Genomic DNA, 17302 nt, shown 5'->3' with positions numbered 1-17302 from the left:
GTTGCAATCTCAGCTCACTGCAACCTCCGTCTCCTGGGTTCCAGCGATTCTCCTGCCTCAGCCTCCCAAGTAGCTGGGATTACAGGCGCCCACCATCATGCCCAGCTAATTTTTGTATTTTTAGTAGAGATGGGGTTTTGCCATGTTAGGCCGGGCTGGTCTTGAACTCCTGGCCTCAAGTGGTCTGCCCATCTTGGCCTCCCAAAGTGCTGGGATTACAGGTATGAGCCACCGCACCTGGTCTGCAATATTTTTTATAATAAACTGGTAAACAAAAGTAAATGTTTCCTCAAGGTCTGTGAGCTGCTCCAGGAAATTAATCAAACTCAAAGAGTTTGGGTTTAATCACACCCAAAGAGGGTTAGTCAAACTGGAGGCCAGTTGGTCAGAAGTTCTGGAGGCCCGGACTTGCAACTGGTGTCTGTAGGGGGCTGGCCCTGGGGACTGAGCCCCCAGTCCATGGGTTCTGATGCTATCTCCAGGTGGAATGGAATTGGAGGGTACCCAGCTGGTGCCTCCTGCTTGATGGTGGGGAGAAACCCCTACAAATTTGGTCACAGGGGTCTTCTGTGTTGATGACTGTTACTGTGGTGTGAGCACAGAGGAAACACACCATTTAGGTAGAGTTTTTTTCTCTACACGCTCACCCACTGGGGATCTTTGATAAAGGTAAAGCTCCTATGAACTTCCAATGAATCTGGGGTTGGGGGAGGCCAAAGGTGACAGCAGGGCTCTTTGTCCAGAGATTTGAGCTCAAAGTAACTTCTAATCTGGGCTGCTATTCATTGGTATATTTGGGTAGGAGATGGCTTTGTTCCATATGTTAATTTGAGCTGAAATCCATTGATCCCCAGCGTATTAACTCAACCTGAGAGTGAGTGAACAGATCCAAGATGAAGAGCCAATATCAAGACGCTGTGCAGGCCTCTTAGAGGGCCTGATGAGAGTTTGAGACTGGGCCTTGGATGAGGGTCCAAGTTTGGTATAACCTGAACTTGCTCAGCTGCATAACCAACAACATTAGGCAGAACCTAGCCTTTTGTGAAAATGCAATCAGCACTTGCTAGCTTCATCACATGAGGATGATTCAGGACCACCCACCAGGGTGGTGTCTGCTGAGGAGTTTTATCATTAGCGGGGATGGATTGGGCCCAGCACATCCATCTTTGCTGTCTTCGGGATTAGGTTGCTGCTGGTAGTCAAGCAGCTGAGGTTAGGTGCATGAGATGTGACCCAGCCTGGACCAACATCAACCCCCCAAGGCTGGCTTTGGTAGCAATCTGCACAATGAGAGTGCTAGGATCAACGCACCCAAGGATCCTTCCAGAAATCACGCCACGCAGTTTGAGATTCTGTGTTCTGAAACCAGCACTCCACATGGACTGTAAATTATAGAGTACCCTGAGTTGTCAAAGCCTCAGTCCCTATTCTCCTTCACCTCTTCCTCAAATACCATTTACAACAATCCTGCAACTTGTGTTTCTTTTTTAGAGAAAGAACCATAAACTACTAAACCAGTTCTAATTGGATGCTCCCTGCTGAGGGAATTACATTTTCCTTTTCCATCTGCAGAACTGTTGGGAATCAAAGAGCTTTCCAAACCTGCCTATGGGGATGCCGTGGTATGTCCCCCAGGGGAGGTTCCAGTGTTCTGGCCTTCTCCGCTGACCAGTCTCGGAGCTGTCAGCAGCTGCGGTACGTTGGGGGATAACGGGGCAATCGCTCTGCCCTAGGATGGAGGCCAGTGGGGTCTACTTCTTGAAAGCATATTCTCGCAGTACAGTGATTTAAAAATAAAGCCATAAAACAAAACACAAAACAGAGGCCTACAACTACAGTGAATCTCTCTCTGGTCTCCTTTTATTTATTTATTTATTTATTTATTTATTTATTTATTTATTTATTGAGACAGAGTCTCACTCTGTCGCCAGGCTAGAGTGCTGTGGTGCAATCTCGGCTCGCTGCAACATCCAACTCCCTAGTTCAAGCAATTCTTCAGTCTCAGCCTCCTGAGTAGCTGGGATTACAAGCACATGCCAGCAAGCCCAGCTAATTTTTGTATTTTTAGTAGAGACAGGGTTTCACCATGTTGGCCAGGATGGTCTCGATCTCCTGACCTCGTGATCTGCACACCTTGGCCTCCCACAGTGCTGGAATTACAGATGTGAGTCATCATGCCTGGCCTGGTTTCCTTCTTTTAATCCCAGGGCTAGATCTCCTTACCAGAGCACTTTGTCTTACAACTCAATTTTTTTGTTGTTCTTGGTTTTTTGGTTTTTTTGAGACACAGTCTCACTCTGTCGCCCAGGCTGGAGTGCAGTGGCACGATCTCAGCTCACTGCAGCCTCCGCCTCCTGGGCTCAAGCAAGGGATACGTGCCTCAGCCTCCCAAGTAGCTGGAATTACAGGTGCATGCCACCACACCTGGCTAATTTTCGTATTTTTAGTAGAGACGAGGTTTTGCCATGTTGGCCACACTGGTCTCGAACTCCTGGCCTCAAGTGATCCTCCCACCTCGGCCTCCCAAAATGCTTGGATTGCAGGCATGAGCCACCGTGTCCAGCCTCAAATATGTTTTGATTAAATATATTTCCTTCCTTTCCTTCCTTCCTTCCTTCCCTCCCTCCCTCCCTCCCTCCCTCCTTCCTTCCTTCCTTCCTTCCTTCCTTCCTTCCTTCCTTCCTTCCTTCCTTCCATTCCTTCTTCTTTCTTTCTCTCTCTCCCTTCCTTCTTTTCTTGTCTTGTCTTGCCTTGTCTTGTCTTGTCTTTGTTTCTTTCTTTGACAGGGTCTCACTCTATTGCCCACGCTTGAGTTCAGTGGCATCATCATAGCTCACTGCAGCCTCAAACCTCTGGGGTCAAGTGATCCTCCCATCTCAGCCTCCCAGGTAGCTGGGACTACAGGCATACGCCACCATATCAAACAATTTTTAGAAATTTTTTGTAGAGATGGGGTCTTGCTACAATGTCCAGACTGGTCTCAAAGTTCTAGGCTCAAGTGATTCTCCTGCCCCAGCCTCCTGAGTCATAGGGATAACAGGCATGAACCACTGCTTCAGCCGTTTTGATTAAATATATATCTTTATCTGCTGAAGCATCCCAGCCCATTCTAGCAGGAGGACTAACCTTTAGCTTGGCTTTCTGAGACATTTTGGAGATTGGTGGGGCCTTGAAAACAAAGGTGAAGCCAAGAAATATAACTGAACAAGTCATTTCCCGTGGTATTTGCAAGGTGATTATAAACAAGGCCAGCAGCAGTACATTTTTTCCAAGGCCTAGGTGATATTACAATGAAGAGACACACGAGGGCGCCCTCCCGAGCTCTCAGTAAGATAGGAAGGTGACAGAAACATGAAAAATAACAGCTATTGCAGACCATGGTCATGGACACTGGAAAATTCTGGCCAGGCCAGCCACACTTGCGCTGTAAGCACAGAATCTAGTGTTACTTTAATTTATTTTTAAAGCATTCAGGAGAGTTCAGCTATCAGAATGGCCTCATGCGAGGGAAAGACCATCCCTAATGTGGTGATGAGGCATGGCTGCCAAGATCCACAGGATTCCATTCGTTCGTTTATTTAAGTACTGTGTTGACAACCTGCTGTGTGCCAGGCATGCACCCAGGCCTCAGGAGTACAGTGCTCCATGGGACAGGATGGAGTTCCTCTGGGCGCTCATGGTCTTTTCTGAGTGTGTGTGTGGGCATGTGTGTAGACACACACACCCATGTGCAGTAAACGTCCCCCAGCCCAGTGGCCTCACCGCTTTCCCACCATCGGCTGTGGCAGGTGCCCTGCAGAGGAGATCTCACTGCTGTGGGCACCCCAGCATGGCATGTTCCAGCCCTTTAGTTCTGACAGCGACAGCACAGTTGATCGTAGATGAGAACAAATGACATCAGACAGGGACAATCTTGAATCATTCTCAAATTCCTTTTTTTTTTTTTTTTTTTTTTTGGGACAAGGTCTTGCTCTGTCACCCAGGCTGAGTGCAGTGGCACGATCACAGCTCACTGTAGCCTTGACCTCCTAGGCTCAAGCAATCCTCCTACCTTAGCCTCTGGAGTAGCTAGACTACAGGCATGCACCATCATGTCCAGCGAATTTTTAAATTTTTGTAGAGATGGGGTCTCACTATGTTGCCCAAGCTGGTCTTGAACTCCTGGTCTCAAGCGATCCTCCCACCTCAGCTTCCCAAAGTGCTGGGATTATAGTCGTGAGCCACCATGCCTACCTTGAACTTCAGTATTTAAACTTTGATTAGCAATAGATTATTTGCTGCAGACCTCACAACTGATGGAGGCAAAACCCGGTGTCATGCTCTGAGCTGACTGTTCTGACGTCTACCTGGCTTTGGAGTGACCAGTTTTAGGTGCCATCCAAAACACAGACAAGTGATGATTACATTCATCAGATTCATGACTTCTTCCCCTTACACATCAAATCTAAAAGTTATGTATCGGTCAGATTTTTATTTTGAAGTGCTGGCTGACTCTGGATTTCTATTAAATATGAAACTTTAAGCCAAGTGTGGTGGCTCACGCCTATAATCCCAGCACTTTGGGAGGCTGAGGTGGTCGGATCTCTTGAGGTCAGGAATTCAAGACCAGCTTGGCCAACATGGTGAAACCCCGTCTCTACTAAAAATACAGAAATTAGCCAGGTGTAGTGGCACACACCTATAATCCCAGCTACTTGGGAGGCTAAGAATTGCTTGAACCCCGGAGGCAGAGGTTGCAGTGAGCTGAGCTCGCACCACTGCACTCCAGCCTGGGTGATAGAGCGAGACTCTGTCTCAAAAAAAAAAAAAAAAAAGAAACTTTATTGTTTCTGTGAAATCCAAGATTTATTTACTCAATTCACATCTGCATTTGTTGAACACCTATTATGTGCAAGGCACTCTGTGGGATCCTGAGATGAATGAGCAATGGTCGCTCTTCTCCAGGAGCATACAGCTGAGTAGAGATGAGTACTCAAGGATAATAATGATACTGAGGAAGGCAGAAGAGGTAAATAGTATGGTATTAAGCACTTAAAGAGCCAGGCACAAGAAACTAAGAATGAGTAAGATACTACGTGGTTCAGGCCGGGCTCCGTGGCTCATGCCTGTAATCCCAGCACTGTGGTAGGCTGAGGCAGGAGGCTTGCTTGAGCCCAGGAGTTTGAGGCCGCAGTGAGCTGTGTTGCACCACTGTACTCCAGCCCGGGCAACAGAGCAAGGCCTTATGTCTTTAAAAAATATATATATATGAGGCTGGGCGCGGTGGCTCACGCCTGTAATCCCAGCACTCTGGGAGGCTAAGACAGGAGGATCACCTGAGGTCAGGAGTTCAAGCCAGCCTGCCCAACATGGCAAAACCCTGTCTCTACTAAAAATACAAAAATTAGCCAGGTGTAGTGGTGCACGCCTATAATCCAAGCTACTCAGGAGGCTGAGACAGGAGAATTGCTTGAACTCGGGAGGCAGAGGTTGCAGTGAGCCGAGATCGCACCACTGCACTCCAACCTGGGAGACAGAGCAAGGCTCTGTTTCAAAAAAAAAAAAAAAAAAAAAAAAAAAAAAAAAAAAAATATATATATATATATATATATATATAGTGCTTGTTCAATTATGCAAACCATCATTGAGGGCTTACTCTGAAACAAGCACTTTGCTGAACACTTTTTAAAAATTTATTTTTTTTTACTTTTTTAAACCACATGAGTATGCTAAACACTTTTTTTTTTTTGAGATGAGGTCTTGCTCTGTTGCCTAGGCTGGAGTGCAGTGACGTGATCTCAACTCACTGCAGCTGCTGCCTCCCAGGTTCAAGTAATTCTTCCACCTCAGCCTCCCAAGTAGCTGGGATTACAGGCACACCACCAAGCTGGGCTAATTTTTGTATTTTTAGTAGAGACAAGGTTTCACCATGTTGCCCCGGCTGGTCTTGAACTCCTGACCTCAGGTGATCCACCCTCCTTGGCCTCCCAAAGTGTTGGGATTACAGCCGTGAGCTACCGCGCCCGGCCTGCTAAACACTTTTATGTACATTTTCCAGTTTTGTTCTGACAATAGTCACATGAGGCATTATCATTACTTTACAGTCAAAGAAACAGGTTTAAAGAATAAAGTCGGCCGGGCACGGTGGCTCACGCTTGTAATCCCAGCACTTTGGGAGGCCGAGGCGGGCGGATCGCGAGGTCAGAAGATCGAGACCACAGTGAAACGCCGTCTCTACTAAAAATACAAATTAGCCGGGCATGGTGGCGGGCGCCTGTAGTCCCAGCTACTTGGAGAGGCTGAGGCAGAAGAATGGCGGGAACCCGGGAGGCGGAGCTTGCAGTGAGCCGAGATTGCGCCACTGCACTCCAGCCTGGGTGACAGAGCGAGACTCCGTCTCAAAAAAAAAAAAAAAGAAAAAAGTAGGGCTGGGCGTGGTGGCTCACGCCTGTAATCCCAACACTTTGGGAGGTCAAGGTGGGCGATCACCTGAGGTCAGGAGTTTGAGACCAGCCTGGATAACATGGTAAAACCCCGTCTCTACTAAAAATACAAAAATTAGCCAGGTGTGGTGGCAGGTGCCTGTAATCCCAGCTACTCAGGAGGCTGAGGCAGGAGAGTCGCTTGAACCCAGGAGGTGGAGGTTGCAGTGAGCCAAGATCGTACCACTGCACTCCAGCCTTGGTGACACAGCAAGACTCTGTCTCAAAAAAAAAAAAAAGAATAAAGTCATCTCAAATTCAAGTATATTCACAATGCTAAAACCAGTTCTTAATAACTATGCTAGAGTGTTTCACATTGCCTGAAATCTAACAAGGGAGAGTCTTTAAAGAATAAAATCAACATAAAGCAAAATGTAAGTGCCATAAGGAAAAATAGAAACGATGCCATAAGGAAAAATAGAAATGATGCTCACAGAGGGTTCCAAACCTAACGTTTGCTGGAAAGCAAAGCAAGATGGCTTCATGAATTTTAAGAATCCAGTAAATACTTCCTGATATCCATGGGTTAAATTGATGGAATTGCCTAGAGCTCTAGCTATAGCTGTGGCTGTATCTCACTTCTTTTCAACTCTGCTTTCCTAGAGATGAGAGGCAACTGTTTTAAGTGGAACTTGATGTAGCCATAAACCAGCTTATTCTGACCTTGGGGCCAGCAGGTGGTACAGGGAGTGCTTAGGCTGAGTTGATGGCCAGGTGCTATATTGCCTATCAACAGTGGGCTAGATGAGGGTAGGCTGGACTTGATGAAGTGGCTGGGCTCAGACCCTCCCGTTGTGTGTTTTAGAGACCCCACTGGCTTTTGCTAGCATCCCAGGCTGCACAGTTATGACTGACCTGAAGGATGCAAAGGCTCCAGCTGGTTGTGTCACCCCAGAGAGAATTCCAGAGGTCCATCACATTTCCCAAGATCCTCTGCACTACAGCATCGCGTCAGTCTCCGCTTCTCAGAAGATCAGAGAACTGGAGTCTATGATCGGCATAGACCCAGGTAAGAAACAACACATTTGCACCTGGAGAAACTCACCGCTGACGTAATTTTCAGTGAAAAAGGCGGGATGCATAATGTATCCACAGGATGATTTTTTAAATGTTGATAGTGCATATAAATCTCAAAAAGACTAGAATTAAATACACCAAAATACTGACATTGATGGTCTCTAGGTAGTGCTATTATGAGTGATTTTTGCTTGCTTTCTTTTTCTTTCTTTCTTCCTCTTTCTTTTTTTTCTTTCTTTTCTTTTCTTTTTTTTTCTCTTTCTTTTCTTTTCTTTCTTTTTTTTTCTTTTTTTTTTTGAGACAGAGTCTCACTCTATTGCCCAGGCTGGAGCAATGGCGTGATCCCGGCTCACTACAACCTCTGCCTCCCAGGTTTAAGTGACTTTCCTGTCTCAGCCTCCTGAGTAGCTGGGATTACAGGTGTGCTCCACCACACCCGGCTAATTTTTGTATTTTTAGCTGAGACAGGATTTCACACCATGTTGGCCAGGGTGGTCTTAAACTCCTGACCTCATGATCCGCCCACCTTGGCCTCCCAAAGTGCTGGGTTTACAGGCGTGAGCCACCGTGTCCAACCTTGCTTTCTTCCTTATGGCTTTTTCTTTCTTTTCTTTCTTTTTTTTTTTTTTTTTTTGAAATGGAGTCCCGCTCTGTCGCCCAGGCTGGAGTGTGGTGGTGCAGTCTCGATTCACTGCAACCTCCACGTCCCGGATTCAAGTGATTCTCCTGCCTCAGCCTCCTGAGTAGCTAGGACTACAGGCACGTGCCACCCCACCCAGCTAATTTTTGTATTTTTAGTAGAGTCGAGGTTTCACCATGTTGGCCAGGCTGGTCTCAAACTCCTGACCTCAGGTAATCCACCCATCTCAGCCTCCCAAAGTGCTGGGATTGCAGGCATAAGCTACCACACCCAGTTGTTTTTGGCTTTTTCTTGTTGTTCTAAACTGTAACAGTAAACGTGAGGAAGTTCGTTGAGTTTATTTGCTGTCCATGTTGCCAGCCAGAAGCAGATGGGGTTAGGTAGGTAAGAAAAAAAGAGAGAATGGTTTCTAGGTAGGCAACTGCCACCGTTTAAAAAAAGTTATTTATGTAGTTTATTATTATTATTTAGAGATGGGGGCGTGGTGTCTCACTGTGTTGCCCAGGTTGGTCTTGAACTCCTGGGCTCAAGTGATTTTCCCACCTCGGCCTCCCAAAGTGCTGGGACTACAGGCATGAGCCACCCAGCCTGTCCTCTATGGATTTAATAATGTCCTTAATCTCCCCCTTTTGTGCCATTGCCCTGGGGTTGGGCATGGAATAGATTATTTGTATACTGGACAGCAGGGATCGTGGTGGGGGCAGGATTACTTCTCTGGGGATTCCAGTGGGGCAGGACCCTACAGCCACAGCCTCACAACAGTTTGCAGTCAACTTATATATTGTATAATGCATCTCAGGGGAAGGATAGCCCTTCTGTGTCTTTGGAGCCACTGGCCTTCTGTACATGAGAGAGGGCTGGTGGGATCCCATAGGGGACCTGCTGATTCCAATTAGTATTTTATTTTATTTTATTTTAATTTTATTTTATTTATTTTATTTTATTTTATTATTTTACTTTATTTTATTTTATTTTTTTTTTTATTGACAAGATCTCACTCTGTTGCCCAGGCTGGAGTGCAGTGATGCGATCTTGGCTCACTGTAACCTCCACCTCCTAGGCTCAAGCAATCCTCGCACCTCAGCCTCCTGAGTAGCTGAAACTACAGGCTGGCACCACCATACCTGGCTAATTTGTTGTTGTATTTTTAGTAGAGACGGGGTTTTGCCATGTTACCCAGGCTGGTCTCAAACTCCTGAGCTCAAGTGGTCTGCCCACCCCAGCCTCCCAAAGTGTTGGGATTACAGGCATGAGCCACCAGGCCCGGCCCTGCTGATTCCAATTAGAAAGAGGTTTGCCGAAAGCTGGTTGAGGGGCTTTTAACTTCCTGCTGTGTGTTCATTTAAGGGCTGAATTTCTAATCCCAGGTGGCCAGCAGAGACTGCAGTTTCACCTGCCATTGTGTGTGGTAAATCCCTTCGTTGGCAAACACTCATGAGAGAATTACGGTGTAGACCATACCTCAGTTTCCTCATCAGCATAACAGGAGTGATAACAATTATGCCTGCCTCTCTGGGTTGTGATGCGTAATAAGATTAATGGTGTCACCTACCAAGTTGTACTGTGCCAGGCAACAGGCTGCAAGCATTTACGTGTTTCATCTTATTAAATTCTCCCAATGACTCTACGTGGAGGCAGCTATGATTAACTTCATTTAACAGGTGAGGAAACTGAGGCAGATAAGGTGCAGAGACTTGCCAAAGTCCACATACCTAGTAGGTGGTCAGGGCAGAACTTGAACCCATGTCTTCTGACTTCAAGCCCATGATTTATAAATGTCACCTAAATTAGAATCTGAGTATAAACGGTAAGTCACAGTCTTTCCTGGGCAGTTGAAAGAGTGCTCCAGTGACTCCTGGTTCACACCCCCGTCCGTCTTCTGGACCTTCTCATGGGCCACGCTCCTAAAGCCGGGGTACAAACCACCCATGGCACCTGGAATGACTGGAGAGGAGAAGGCATATGTGGCCTCCCCACCGGCCCACCTGACACTCATTCCCCAGAGTCAGGTGGGCCGGTGGGGAGATCCAGGTAGCTACCTGGATCCGTGGTGGCCGACCTCGGTGGAGAGCTGAGCAGTGAGGCCAGCCTGCAAAGCAGCGGTCAGCTGTCTGGGCCGGACTCCCAGGGCCCAGACAGGACTGATTCCAGCACCAGTTTGAAGCCTATGGCAGCTAGGCAGAGCCCCAAAACAGACAGGCTGGGACCTTCCCCTGCTGGCCAGCACTGTCACGAATCTGACAGTGCAGACCAGCCCTAGAAATACCTAATTCTTGGGAGGCCAAGGTGGGAGGATCACTTGAGGTCAGGAGTTCAAGACCAGCCTGGGCAATGTAGAGAGAGCCTGTCTGTAAAAAAATAATAATAATAAAAATTAGCTAGATGTGGTGGTGTCACACGCCTATGGTCCCAGCTACTGGGGAGGTTGAGGTGTGCAGATTGCTTGAGTTCAGGAAGTTGAAGCTGCAGTGAGCCATGATTGCATCACTGCACTCCAGCCTGGGCAATAGAGCAATACCCTGTGAAAGAAAGAAAGAGAGAGAGAGGGAGGGAGGAAGGAAGGAAGGAAGCAAGGAAGGAGTCTGATTCTGGAAGAAAGGAAGGAGTCTGATTCTGGAAGGGAGGAAGGAAGGCAGGAAGGAAGGAAGGAAGATGTCTGATTCTGGAGGGAAGGAAGGAAGGAAGGAAGGAAGGAAGGAAGATGTCTGATTCTGGAGGGAAGGAAGGAAGGAAGGAAGATGTCTGATTCTGGAGGGAAGGAAGGCAGGAAGGAAGGAAGGAAGATGTCTGATTCTGGAAGGAAGGGAGAGAGGGAGGGAAATGTCTGATTCTCAAGGAAGGAAGGAAGGAAAGAAGGGAAATGTCTCATTCGGAAGCAAGGAAGGAACAAAGGGAGGGAGAGAGGCAGGGAGAGAAATGTCTGATTCTCTCTCCTGGGCCTAGGAGCAAAAGTTGTCTTCCAATGACAGGGGCATCTGTAGTAACTAAATTTCTTGCTGAACCACTGGACATAGCTCTTTGCCTGTTTGTCTTCTGTTAGGTTGTTCATTCATTCGTTCATTCTGTAGAGAATGTGGTTTCCTTTACATATAATCCTATAGTAAATTAAGGATATAAACCCACCACAGATACACCTCATAGGTTATGCTCATGACTGTGTATACATAAAGTATCTTACATAGTTGATCCACGGGTGGATTTTTTTTTTCTTTTGAGACATAATCTCACCCTGTTGCCCAGGCTAGAGTGCAGTGGTGTGATCTTGGCTCATTGCAACCGCCACCTCCTGGGTTCAAGCAGTTCTCGTGCCTCAGCCTCTCAACGTAGCTGGGATTACAGGCATGTGCCACCATGTCTGGCTAATTTTTGTAATTTTAGTAGAGCTGGGGTTTCACCATGTTGGCCAGGCTTGTCTCAAACTCCTGGCCTCATGCAATCTGCCCACCTCAGCCTCCCAAAGTGCTGGGATTACAGGTGTGAGCCACTGCGCCCAGCTGGATTTTTTTTTTTTTTTTTTTTTTTTTTTTGAAACAGGCTCTTGTTCTGTCCTCCAGGCTGGAGTACAGTGGTGTAATCACAGATCACTGCAGCCTCACTCTCCAGGGCTCAAGGTACTCTCCCACCTCAGCCTCCCGAGTACCTGGCACTACGGGTGCACACCACCATGCTGGGCTAATTTTTAATTTTTTTTGTAGAGATGGGGTCTCCTTGTGTTGCCCAGGCTGGTCTTGAACCCCTGGGTTCCAACAATCCTCCCTCCTCAGTCTCCCAAAGTGTTGAGATTACAGGCATGAGCCACCGCTCCTGGTGCTCTGGGTGGATATATTTTTAAAATTTTTGCCATAACTTCTCCTTCACGAACATTCTTACCCAAGCCGATGGCTCTCCATTTAGCACAGAGTCATGAGGGAAGATGAATTATTAACTCTACCATTAGCTCAGATTAAAAAAAAAAAGTAATTGGGAAGTAAATTTATCGCAGACGTGGTGCACCCATTGCTTAATAAAACGAGCTAAGAGGTCAGCCAAAAACGCCACCCATCAATGCTGTGCAGACTGCAAGACGAAGCTTGAAGGATGAGGCTGGGGGAGGCAGATTTACAACTGTTGGATGTGTTGATGTCATCTGTTAAGGACCGTCTTTAATCCTCAAGAACAACAGATGCTTTTGATCCCCACTATATTAAATAAGCAGATAGAAGATTCATAACAGCGTATTGAGCATTACTCACTGGGCATAATAATAGACCCACTCAGTCATTTTTGAGAGGATGTTGGCTTGCATTTGAGGTGCCTGGGGAATATGAAGGGATATAGGGTTTATAGTAATGATTTTTGCACTGATAATAAAATCATCATAAATGTATTGACCAATTTACAGTTGACCAAGTTCTCACTTTCCTCTTCTCCCCTTTGGTGCTCACCACGCCCTAGGAAGTAGGTTACATCCCAATTTTTTTCTTTAAAAATGTCGTTATTCTTCTCCTTGCCCCCTCCCCATCCTTTTTTTGAGACAGAGTCTTGCTCTGTTACCCAGGCTGGAGTGCAGTGGTACAATCTCAGCTTGCTGCGGCCTCCGCCTCCCAAGTTGTCAAGTGATTCTCCTGCCTCAGCCTCCTGAGTAGCTGGGATTACAGGTGCGCACCACCATGCCCGGCTAATTTTTGTATTTTTGTAGAGACGGGGTTTCGCCATGTTGGCCAGGCTGGTTTCGAGCTCCTGACCATAGATCAGGTGATGGATCAGGTGATCCATCCGCCTCAGCCTCCCAAAGTGCTGGGATTACAGATGTGACTCACCGTGCCAGACCTAAAATTTTATTTTACAAATGTTCCACTGTTTGATTAATATGCTGTTATTTAATACCATAAACAATGCTGTGATGAACATCCTTATTACTAAGTTTGTAAACAGGCCCATGATGACTTTGTTAGGAATAGTGGGCACGAGAAGTGACTCGCTGGCTCCAGTGGAATGCACAAATCTAAGACAGAAATCACCCTCCAGACAGCACTGCTCCAGTGTCCACTCCTCCCAGCACACTGTGTGATGGGCCATGTCCCTGTGACCCTCCTACACCTGGTCTACCTCCCATTCTCCATGTGGGAAAACTGAGGCTCAGAGAAGTCAAGGGGTGAGGCCAAGGTCACACAGCTACGATATGCCAGCACCTGGACTGGAATGCAATTTTCCCTGTCCTAAGTCAGGAACGGTTCCTCCATAACAGAAATCCAAACCCCATGTCTTCTTTTTTTTTTTTTTTTTTGAGACAGAGTCTTGCTCTGTCGCCCAGGCTGGAGTGTGCAGTGGTACGATCTCGGCTCACTGCAACCTCCACCTCCCGAGTTGAAGCGATTCTCCTGCCTCAGCCTCCCAAGTAGCTGAGATTACAGGCACCTGCCACCATGCCTGACTAATTTTTGTATTTTTAGTAGAGATAGGGTTTCACTGTGTTGGTCAGGCTGGTCTTGAACTCTTGACCTCATGATCCACCCGCCTCGGCCTCCCAAAGTGCTGGGATTACAGGCGTGAGCCACCCCACCCAGCCAACCCCATGTCTTTCATATTCTCCAGGCACCTCAACTATAAGCTAGCGTCCTCTCACGTCCCTTCAGTCCACTGCTGATTTCGGCCACCGCCAGAGTGGAAGTTCTGTGTCCCACTCTGCCTTCGCATGCACCGTTTTGCTCTGAGGTGACCTGAATGTAGACAAAGGCACAATGGGACCTCATGAGGGCGGCTGCCTGGCTTGGCGGCCACTGGTGGGCATCTGTAGCACACACCACAGCTTCCCCACTCGTATCCTCTGGGCTGCCTGGGTTCACCTGCATAGAATTATGGGCGGCTTCCAGCACGACAGCCTCTTACCATAGGCTTGGGTCTCTCTGCTCTATCTGAGGACGCCCCTCTGTCCCTCATCACAGCAGGCACAGCCTGGTAGTGCAGAGGGCTCAACGCCCTAATAGGCAGGTGGGTAAATGCCCAGTCTCCCTGTCTTCCGAGGACCCCACGGTTTCTTAGAGAATCTCAAGCTGCGCTGGGCCCCAGTTGCCTTTGAAGTTAACTTGCTCACTCACAATCCTTTACTGGTTTTTTTTCCGCTTTCCCCATCTTCTCACTTGCATTTCCTGGAATCACCTCCCACTGAAATACTTGTGCCCAGGTCTTTGTGTCAGGGTCTTCTATGAGGGAATCCCCAACTAAGACAGTACGATTTCCCTTCCCTCTTATATTTTCCCTGTATTAGTTAGGGTTTGCTAGAGTGCTGTAACCTAGAAGCCCCGGGATGCTTTGCTCAAATACAGCAGAAGTGTGTTCCTTTCTCACATAGCAGGCCAGGGTAGGTCTTCCAGGGTGAGTGTCCTGGGTCAGCAGGAAGGGGATCTGCTCCACTCAGTCACTCAGGGACCCTGCAGGTCTGCCGTTACATCCTGTGACCCCCAGGAGGTTCTGGCTGTCAATACTCCAGCCGCCAGGAAAAGGGAACGAGCTTGGAGGTGCATGTGGGAGGTGCATGCCAGGCCCAGCGGTGGCATGCGTCACTTCCGTCACGATCCAGTAGAGAGGACCCAATCTCGTGGCCACACCTGACTGAAGGGAGGCTCCTCGGCCATTTACCCCTCTCTCCTTCGCTGCTGGGGTCAGGGGGCGGGGGTAGAATACACTGTGGTGAACAATTTGCAGTCTCTGCCACAGCCCTCATAAAAACAAAGCAAACGAACTAAAAACCCAAACTACTCTTACTATAAAGTTTCTACTTTAAAAATAATCACTTTTGGCTGGGCGCGGTGGCTCACGCCTGTAATCCCAGCACTTTGGGAGGCCAAGGTGGGAAGATTGCTTGAGCCTGGGAGTTTGAGACCAGCCTGGGCAACATAGCAAGGTCTTGTCTTTTTTAAAAATGCCAAAAAAATTAGCAGGGTGTAGTGGCGCGTGCCTGTAACCCAGCTATTCAGGAGGGTGAGGCGGGAGGATCACTTGAGCCCAGGAGTTCGAGGCTGCAGTGAGCTGTGATTGCGCCACTGCCTTCCAGCCTGGATGACAGAGCAAAACCCTATCATAAATAAATAAATACATACATACATACATACATACATACATACATAAAAACAATTTTAAAAATATAGTTACTTTTACATTCTATTTTATTTTTGTCATTTCAGGGAACCGGGGGATTGGGCACCTGCTCTGTAAAGATGAGCTGCTGAAGGCCTCTCTCTCGCTGTCCCATGCCCACTCAGTGCTCATCACCACTGGGTTCCCCACACATTTTAATCATGAGCCTCCAGAAGAGACAGACGGCCCACCAGGAGCTGTTGCTCTGGCCGCCTTCCTGCAGGCCTTGGAGAAGGAAGTTGCCATAATCGTTGACCAGAGGGCCTGGAACTTGCACCAGAAGATTATTGAAGATGCTGTTGAGCAAGGTAAGCAGTGAGATGGGCTTGGTCCATTTTCCGAAACAGGCTTTGTGGACAAAGGCTGGAGGGAATCAGCATCTGCAGTACAGAGCATTCTCCTTCCAGCTCAGAACAACTCCGTTGTAAGCTGCATAGCCTGATTTCATAGAGAAATAGCCTCAAGAGACTGAGGCTCTGAGAGGTCCAGGGGATTTTCCCAGGTGGAAATGGTGAGCTGGAATTTGAACTTGGGTCCACCAGGCTCCAAAGCATGGGATCCTTCCTGCACACCTGCTGCTCTCCCTGTGTGATGGGGGGAATGACCTGCCGAGTATTCTTAGCAACCCGGGGCAGCCCTGGACCACCAGAGCTGGGGAGGGTAGTGGAGTATGAAGTGGCTGAAAGGCTCAGACAGCAGTCCCACCTGGTCGTGATGGGCAGGGCTGCACCTGGAGCACCCAGGTGGGTGTTATTGCTGTAGGTGTTGGATACACGAGGCTGTAATTCCACTATCCGTGTAACTAGATCAGCCTCGGGCTCAATGTGAACAACCACTGCTCACCTCACCTCCATCCTGCAGGAAGTGTTATTAGGCATGAGCTGGAAGCCTGGTGAATCTCACCTGCCTCCCGCTACCGATCGCTCTGTGTCCCTCAAAATGCATTCTTCAGAGGTATCTTTTTTCCTTTTAGCATTCAGAAAGGGCTTTAAACTCAGTAAGGCATACCCTAAAGCACCCATTATGTCAGAAGCTTCCAAAAGCCTGTGTCTGTACGTGCAGAATCCATTTCATGCAACAAATGTGTGTTGAGCTCAAGTATGTGCCAGGCACTCTTAGGTTCTTGAGATCCACCCGTGAGCAAAACTGACAACAGTCTTGCCCCGACGGAGAGTATCTTCCAGCAGAGTGTGACAGACAAGAAACGACGTGAAAGATGAATCAGTATGTTCGAGTGATGATGCAGTGGGGAAAATGGACCAGGATGAGGAGACTGGAGAGTGAGGGGCTGGGCGGTGGCAGCAGTGGGGGGCAGCTGTCACTTTACACAGGATGGCCAGGAAGACCTCCTGGAGGAGGTGGCCTTTGAGTCCAGAATTCGGGTTGATGATGAGGGCGTGAGGCTTGGGCTGGCTGAGGGAAGGGCATCCTGGACTGTGGCAATGGCTGGGGCAGAGGCCATTAGGTGGAGTGGGGGCCCAGTGGGTTTAAGAAAGGATGACATGCCGGCTGACTGGCCTGGAGTGAATGAGGAAAAGAGAAGTGGGACGAGGGACAGAGAGATAACAGGGACCAGATGGGACAGGGCCTCACAGGACCCTGTGGGCAGCTGGGCTTTTGTTCTGGGTGAGATGGGGAGCCTGGGATTTCTCTGAGTCGGGGACAGCCATGTTCTGTGTGGGTTGTAAGTGATCACTGGGGTGCAGAGACAAGGGTGGAAATGGGAGACTGGTGAGTTATGGAAGGTGGGAGAGGAGGATGGTTTGGAGTGGGGGTGCCTCATGGCACATCCCTTCAGCCTCACTTCTGATTTCAGCCGCCACTGCGGTGGATGTTCTGAGTCACACTGACCCAATTGGACCCCACCACAAGCTAGGGCCCTGCAGGGCCTCTCCAAAGCCATGTGGAATCACTGGCTGATGGCTTCAGGGCACCCTCAACCCCTAGGGGACAGGACCTGAGGTGTAAGTGACCCGTCCCCTGTCTTTTGGAGACACACAGGTCTTGGTGGAACTGAGGCCCCACTCCCTAGAGCAGCAACCTTGAAGGTGCACGTTCCCTCCTTCCC

At 48.3% G+C, this 17302-nt stretch overlaps 1 protein-coding gene across 19 annotated transcripts in view; it reads left to right on the top strand.

Annotated features, from left to right (window-relative positions):
* The window catches only part of DGLUCY (D-glutamate cyclase), a 158313-nt gene that overhangs the window by 110169 nt on the left and 30842 nt on the right, over positions 1–17302 (top strand). For all 19 annotated transcript variants that reach the window (XM_063644017.1, XM_063644026.1, XM_063644013.1 and 16 more), the window contains 3 exons: positions 1573–1695; positions 7267–7470; positions 15282–15542. In XM_063644017.1, coding sequence (XP_063500087.1) covers positions 1573–1695; positions 7267–7470; positions 15282–15542 — 588 coding nt within the window. The remainder of the gene's footprint in view (positions 1–1572; positions 1696–7266; positions 7471–15281; positions 15543–17302) is intronic.

Source organism: Symphalangus syndactylus, chromosome 8, assembly GCF_028878055.3.
Source record: "Symphalangus syndactylus isolate Jambi chromosome 8, NHGRI_mSymSyn1-v2.1_pri, whole genome shotgun sequence".
In the NCBI taxonomy this organism is placed as follows: Eukaryota; Metazoa; Chordata; class Mammalia; order Primates; family Hylobatidae; genus Symphalangus; species Symphalangus syndactylus.
This window is presented reverse-complemented; position numbering and strand designations above follow the sequence as displayed.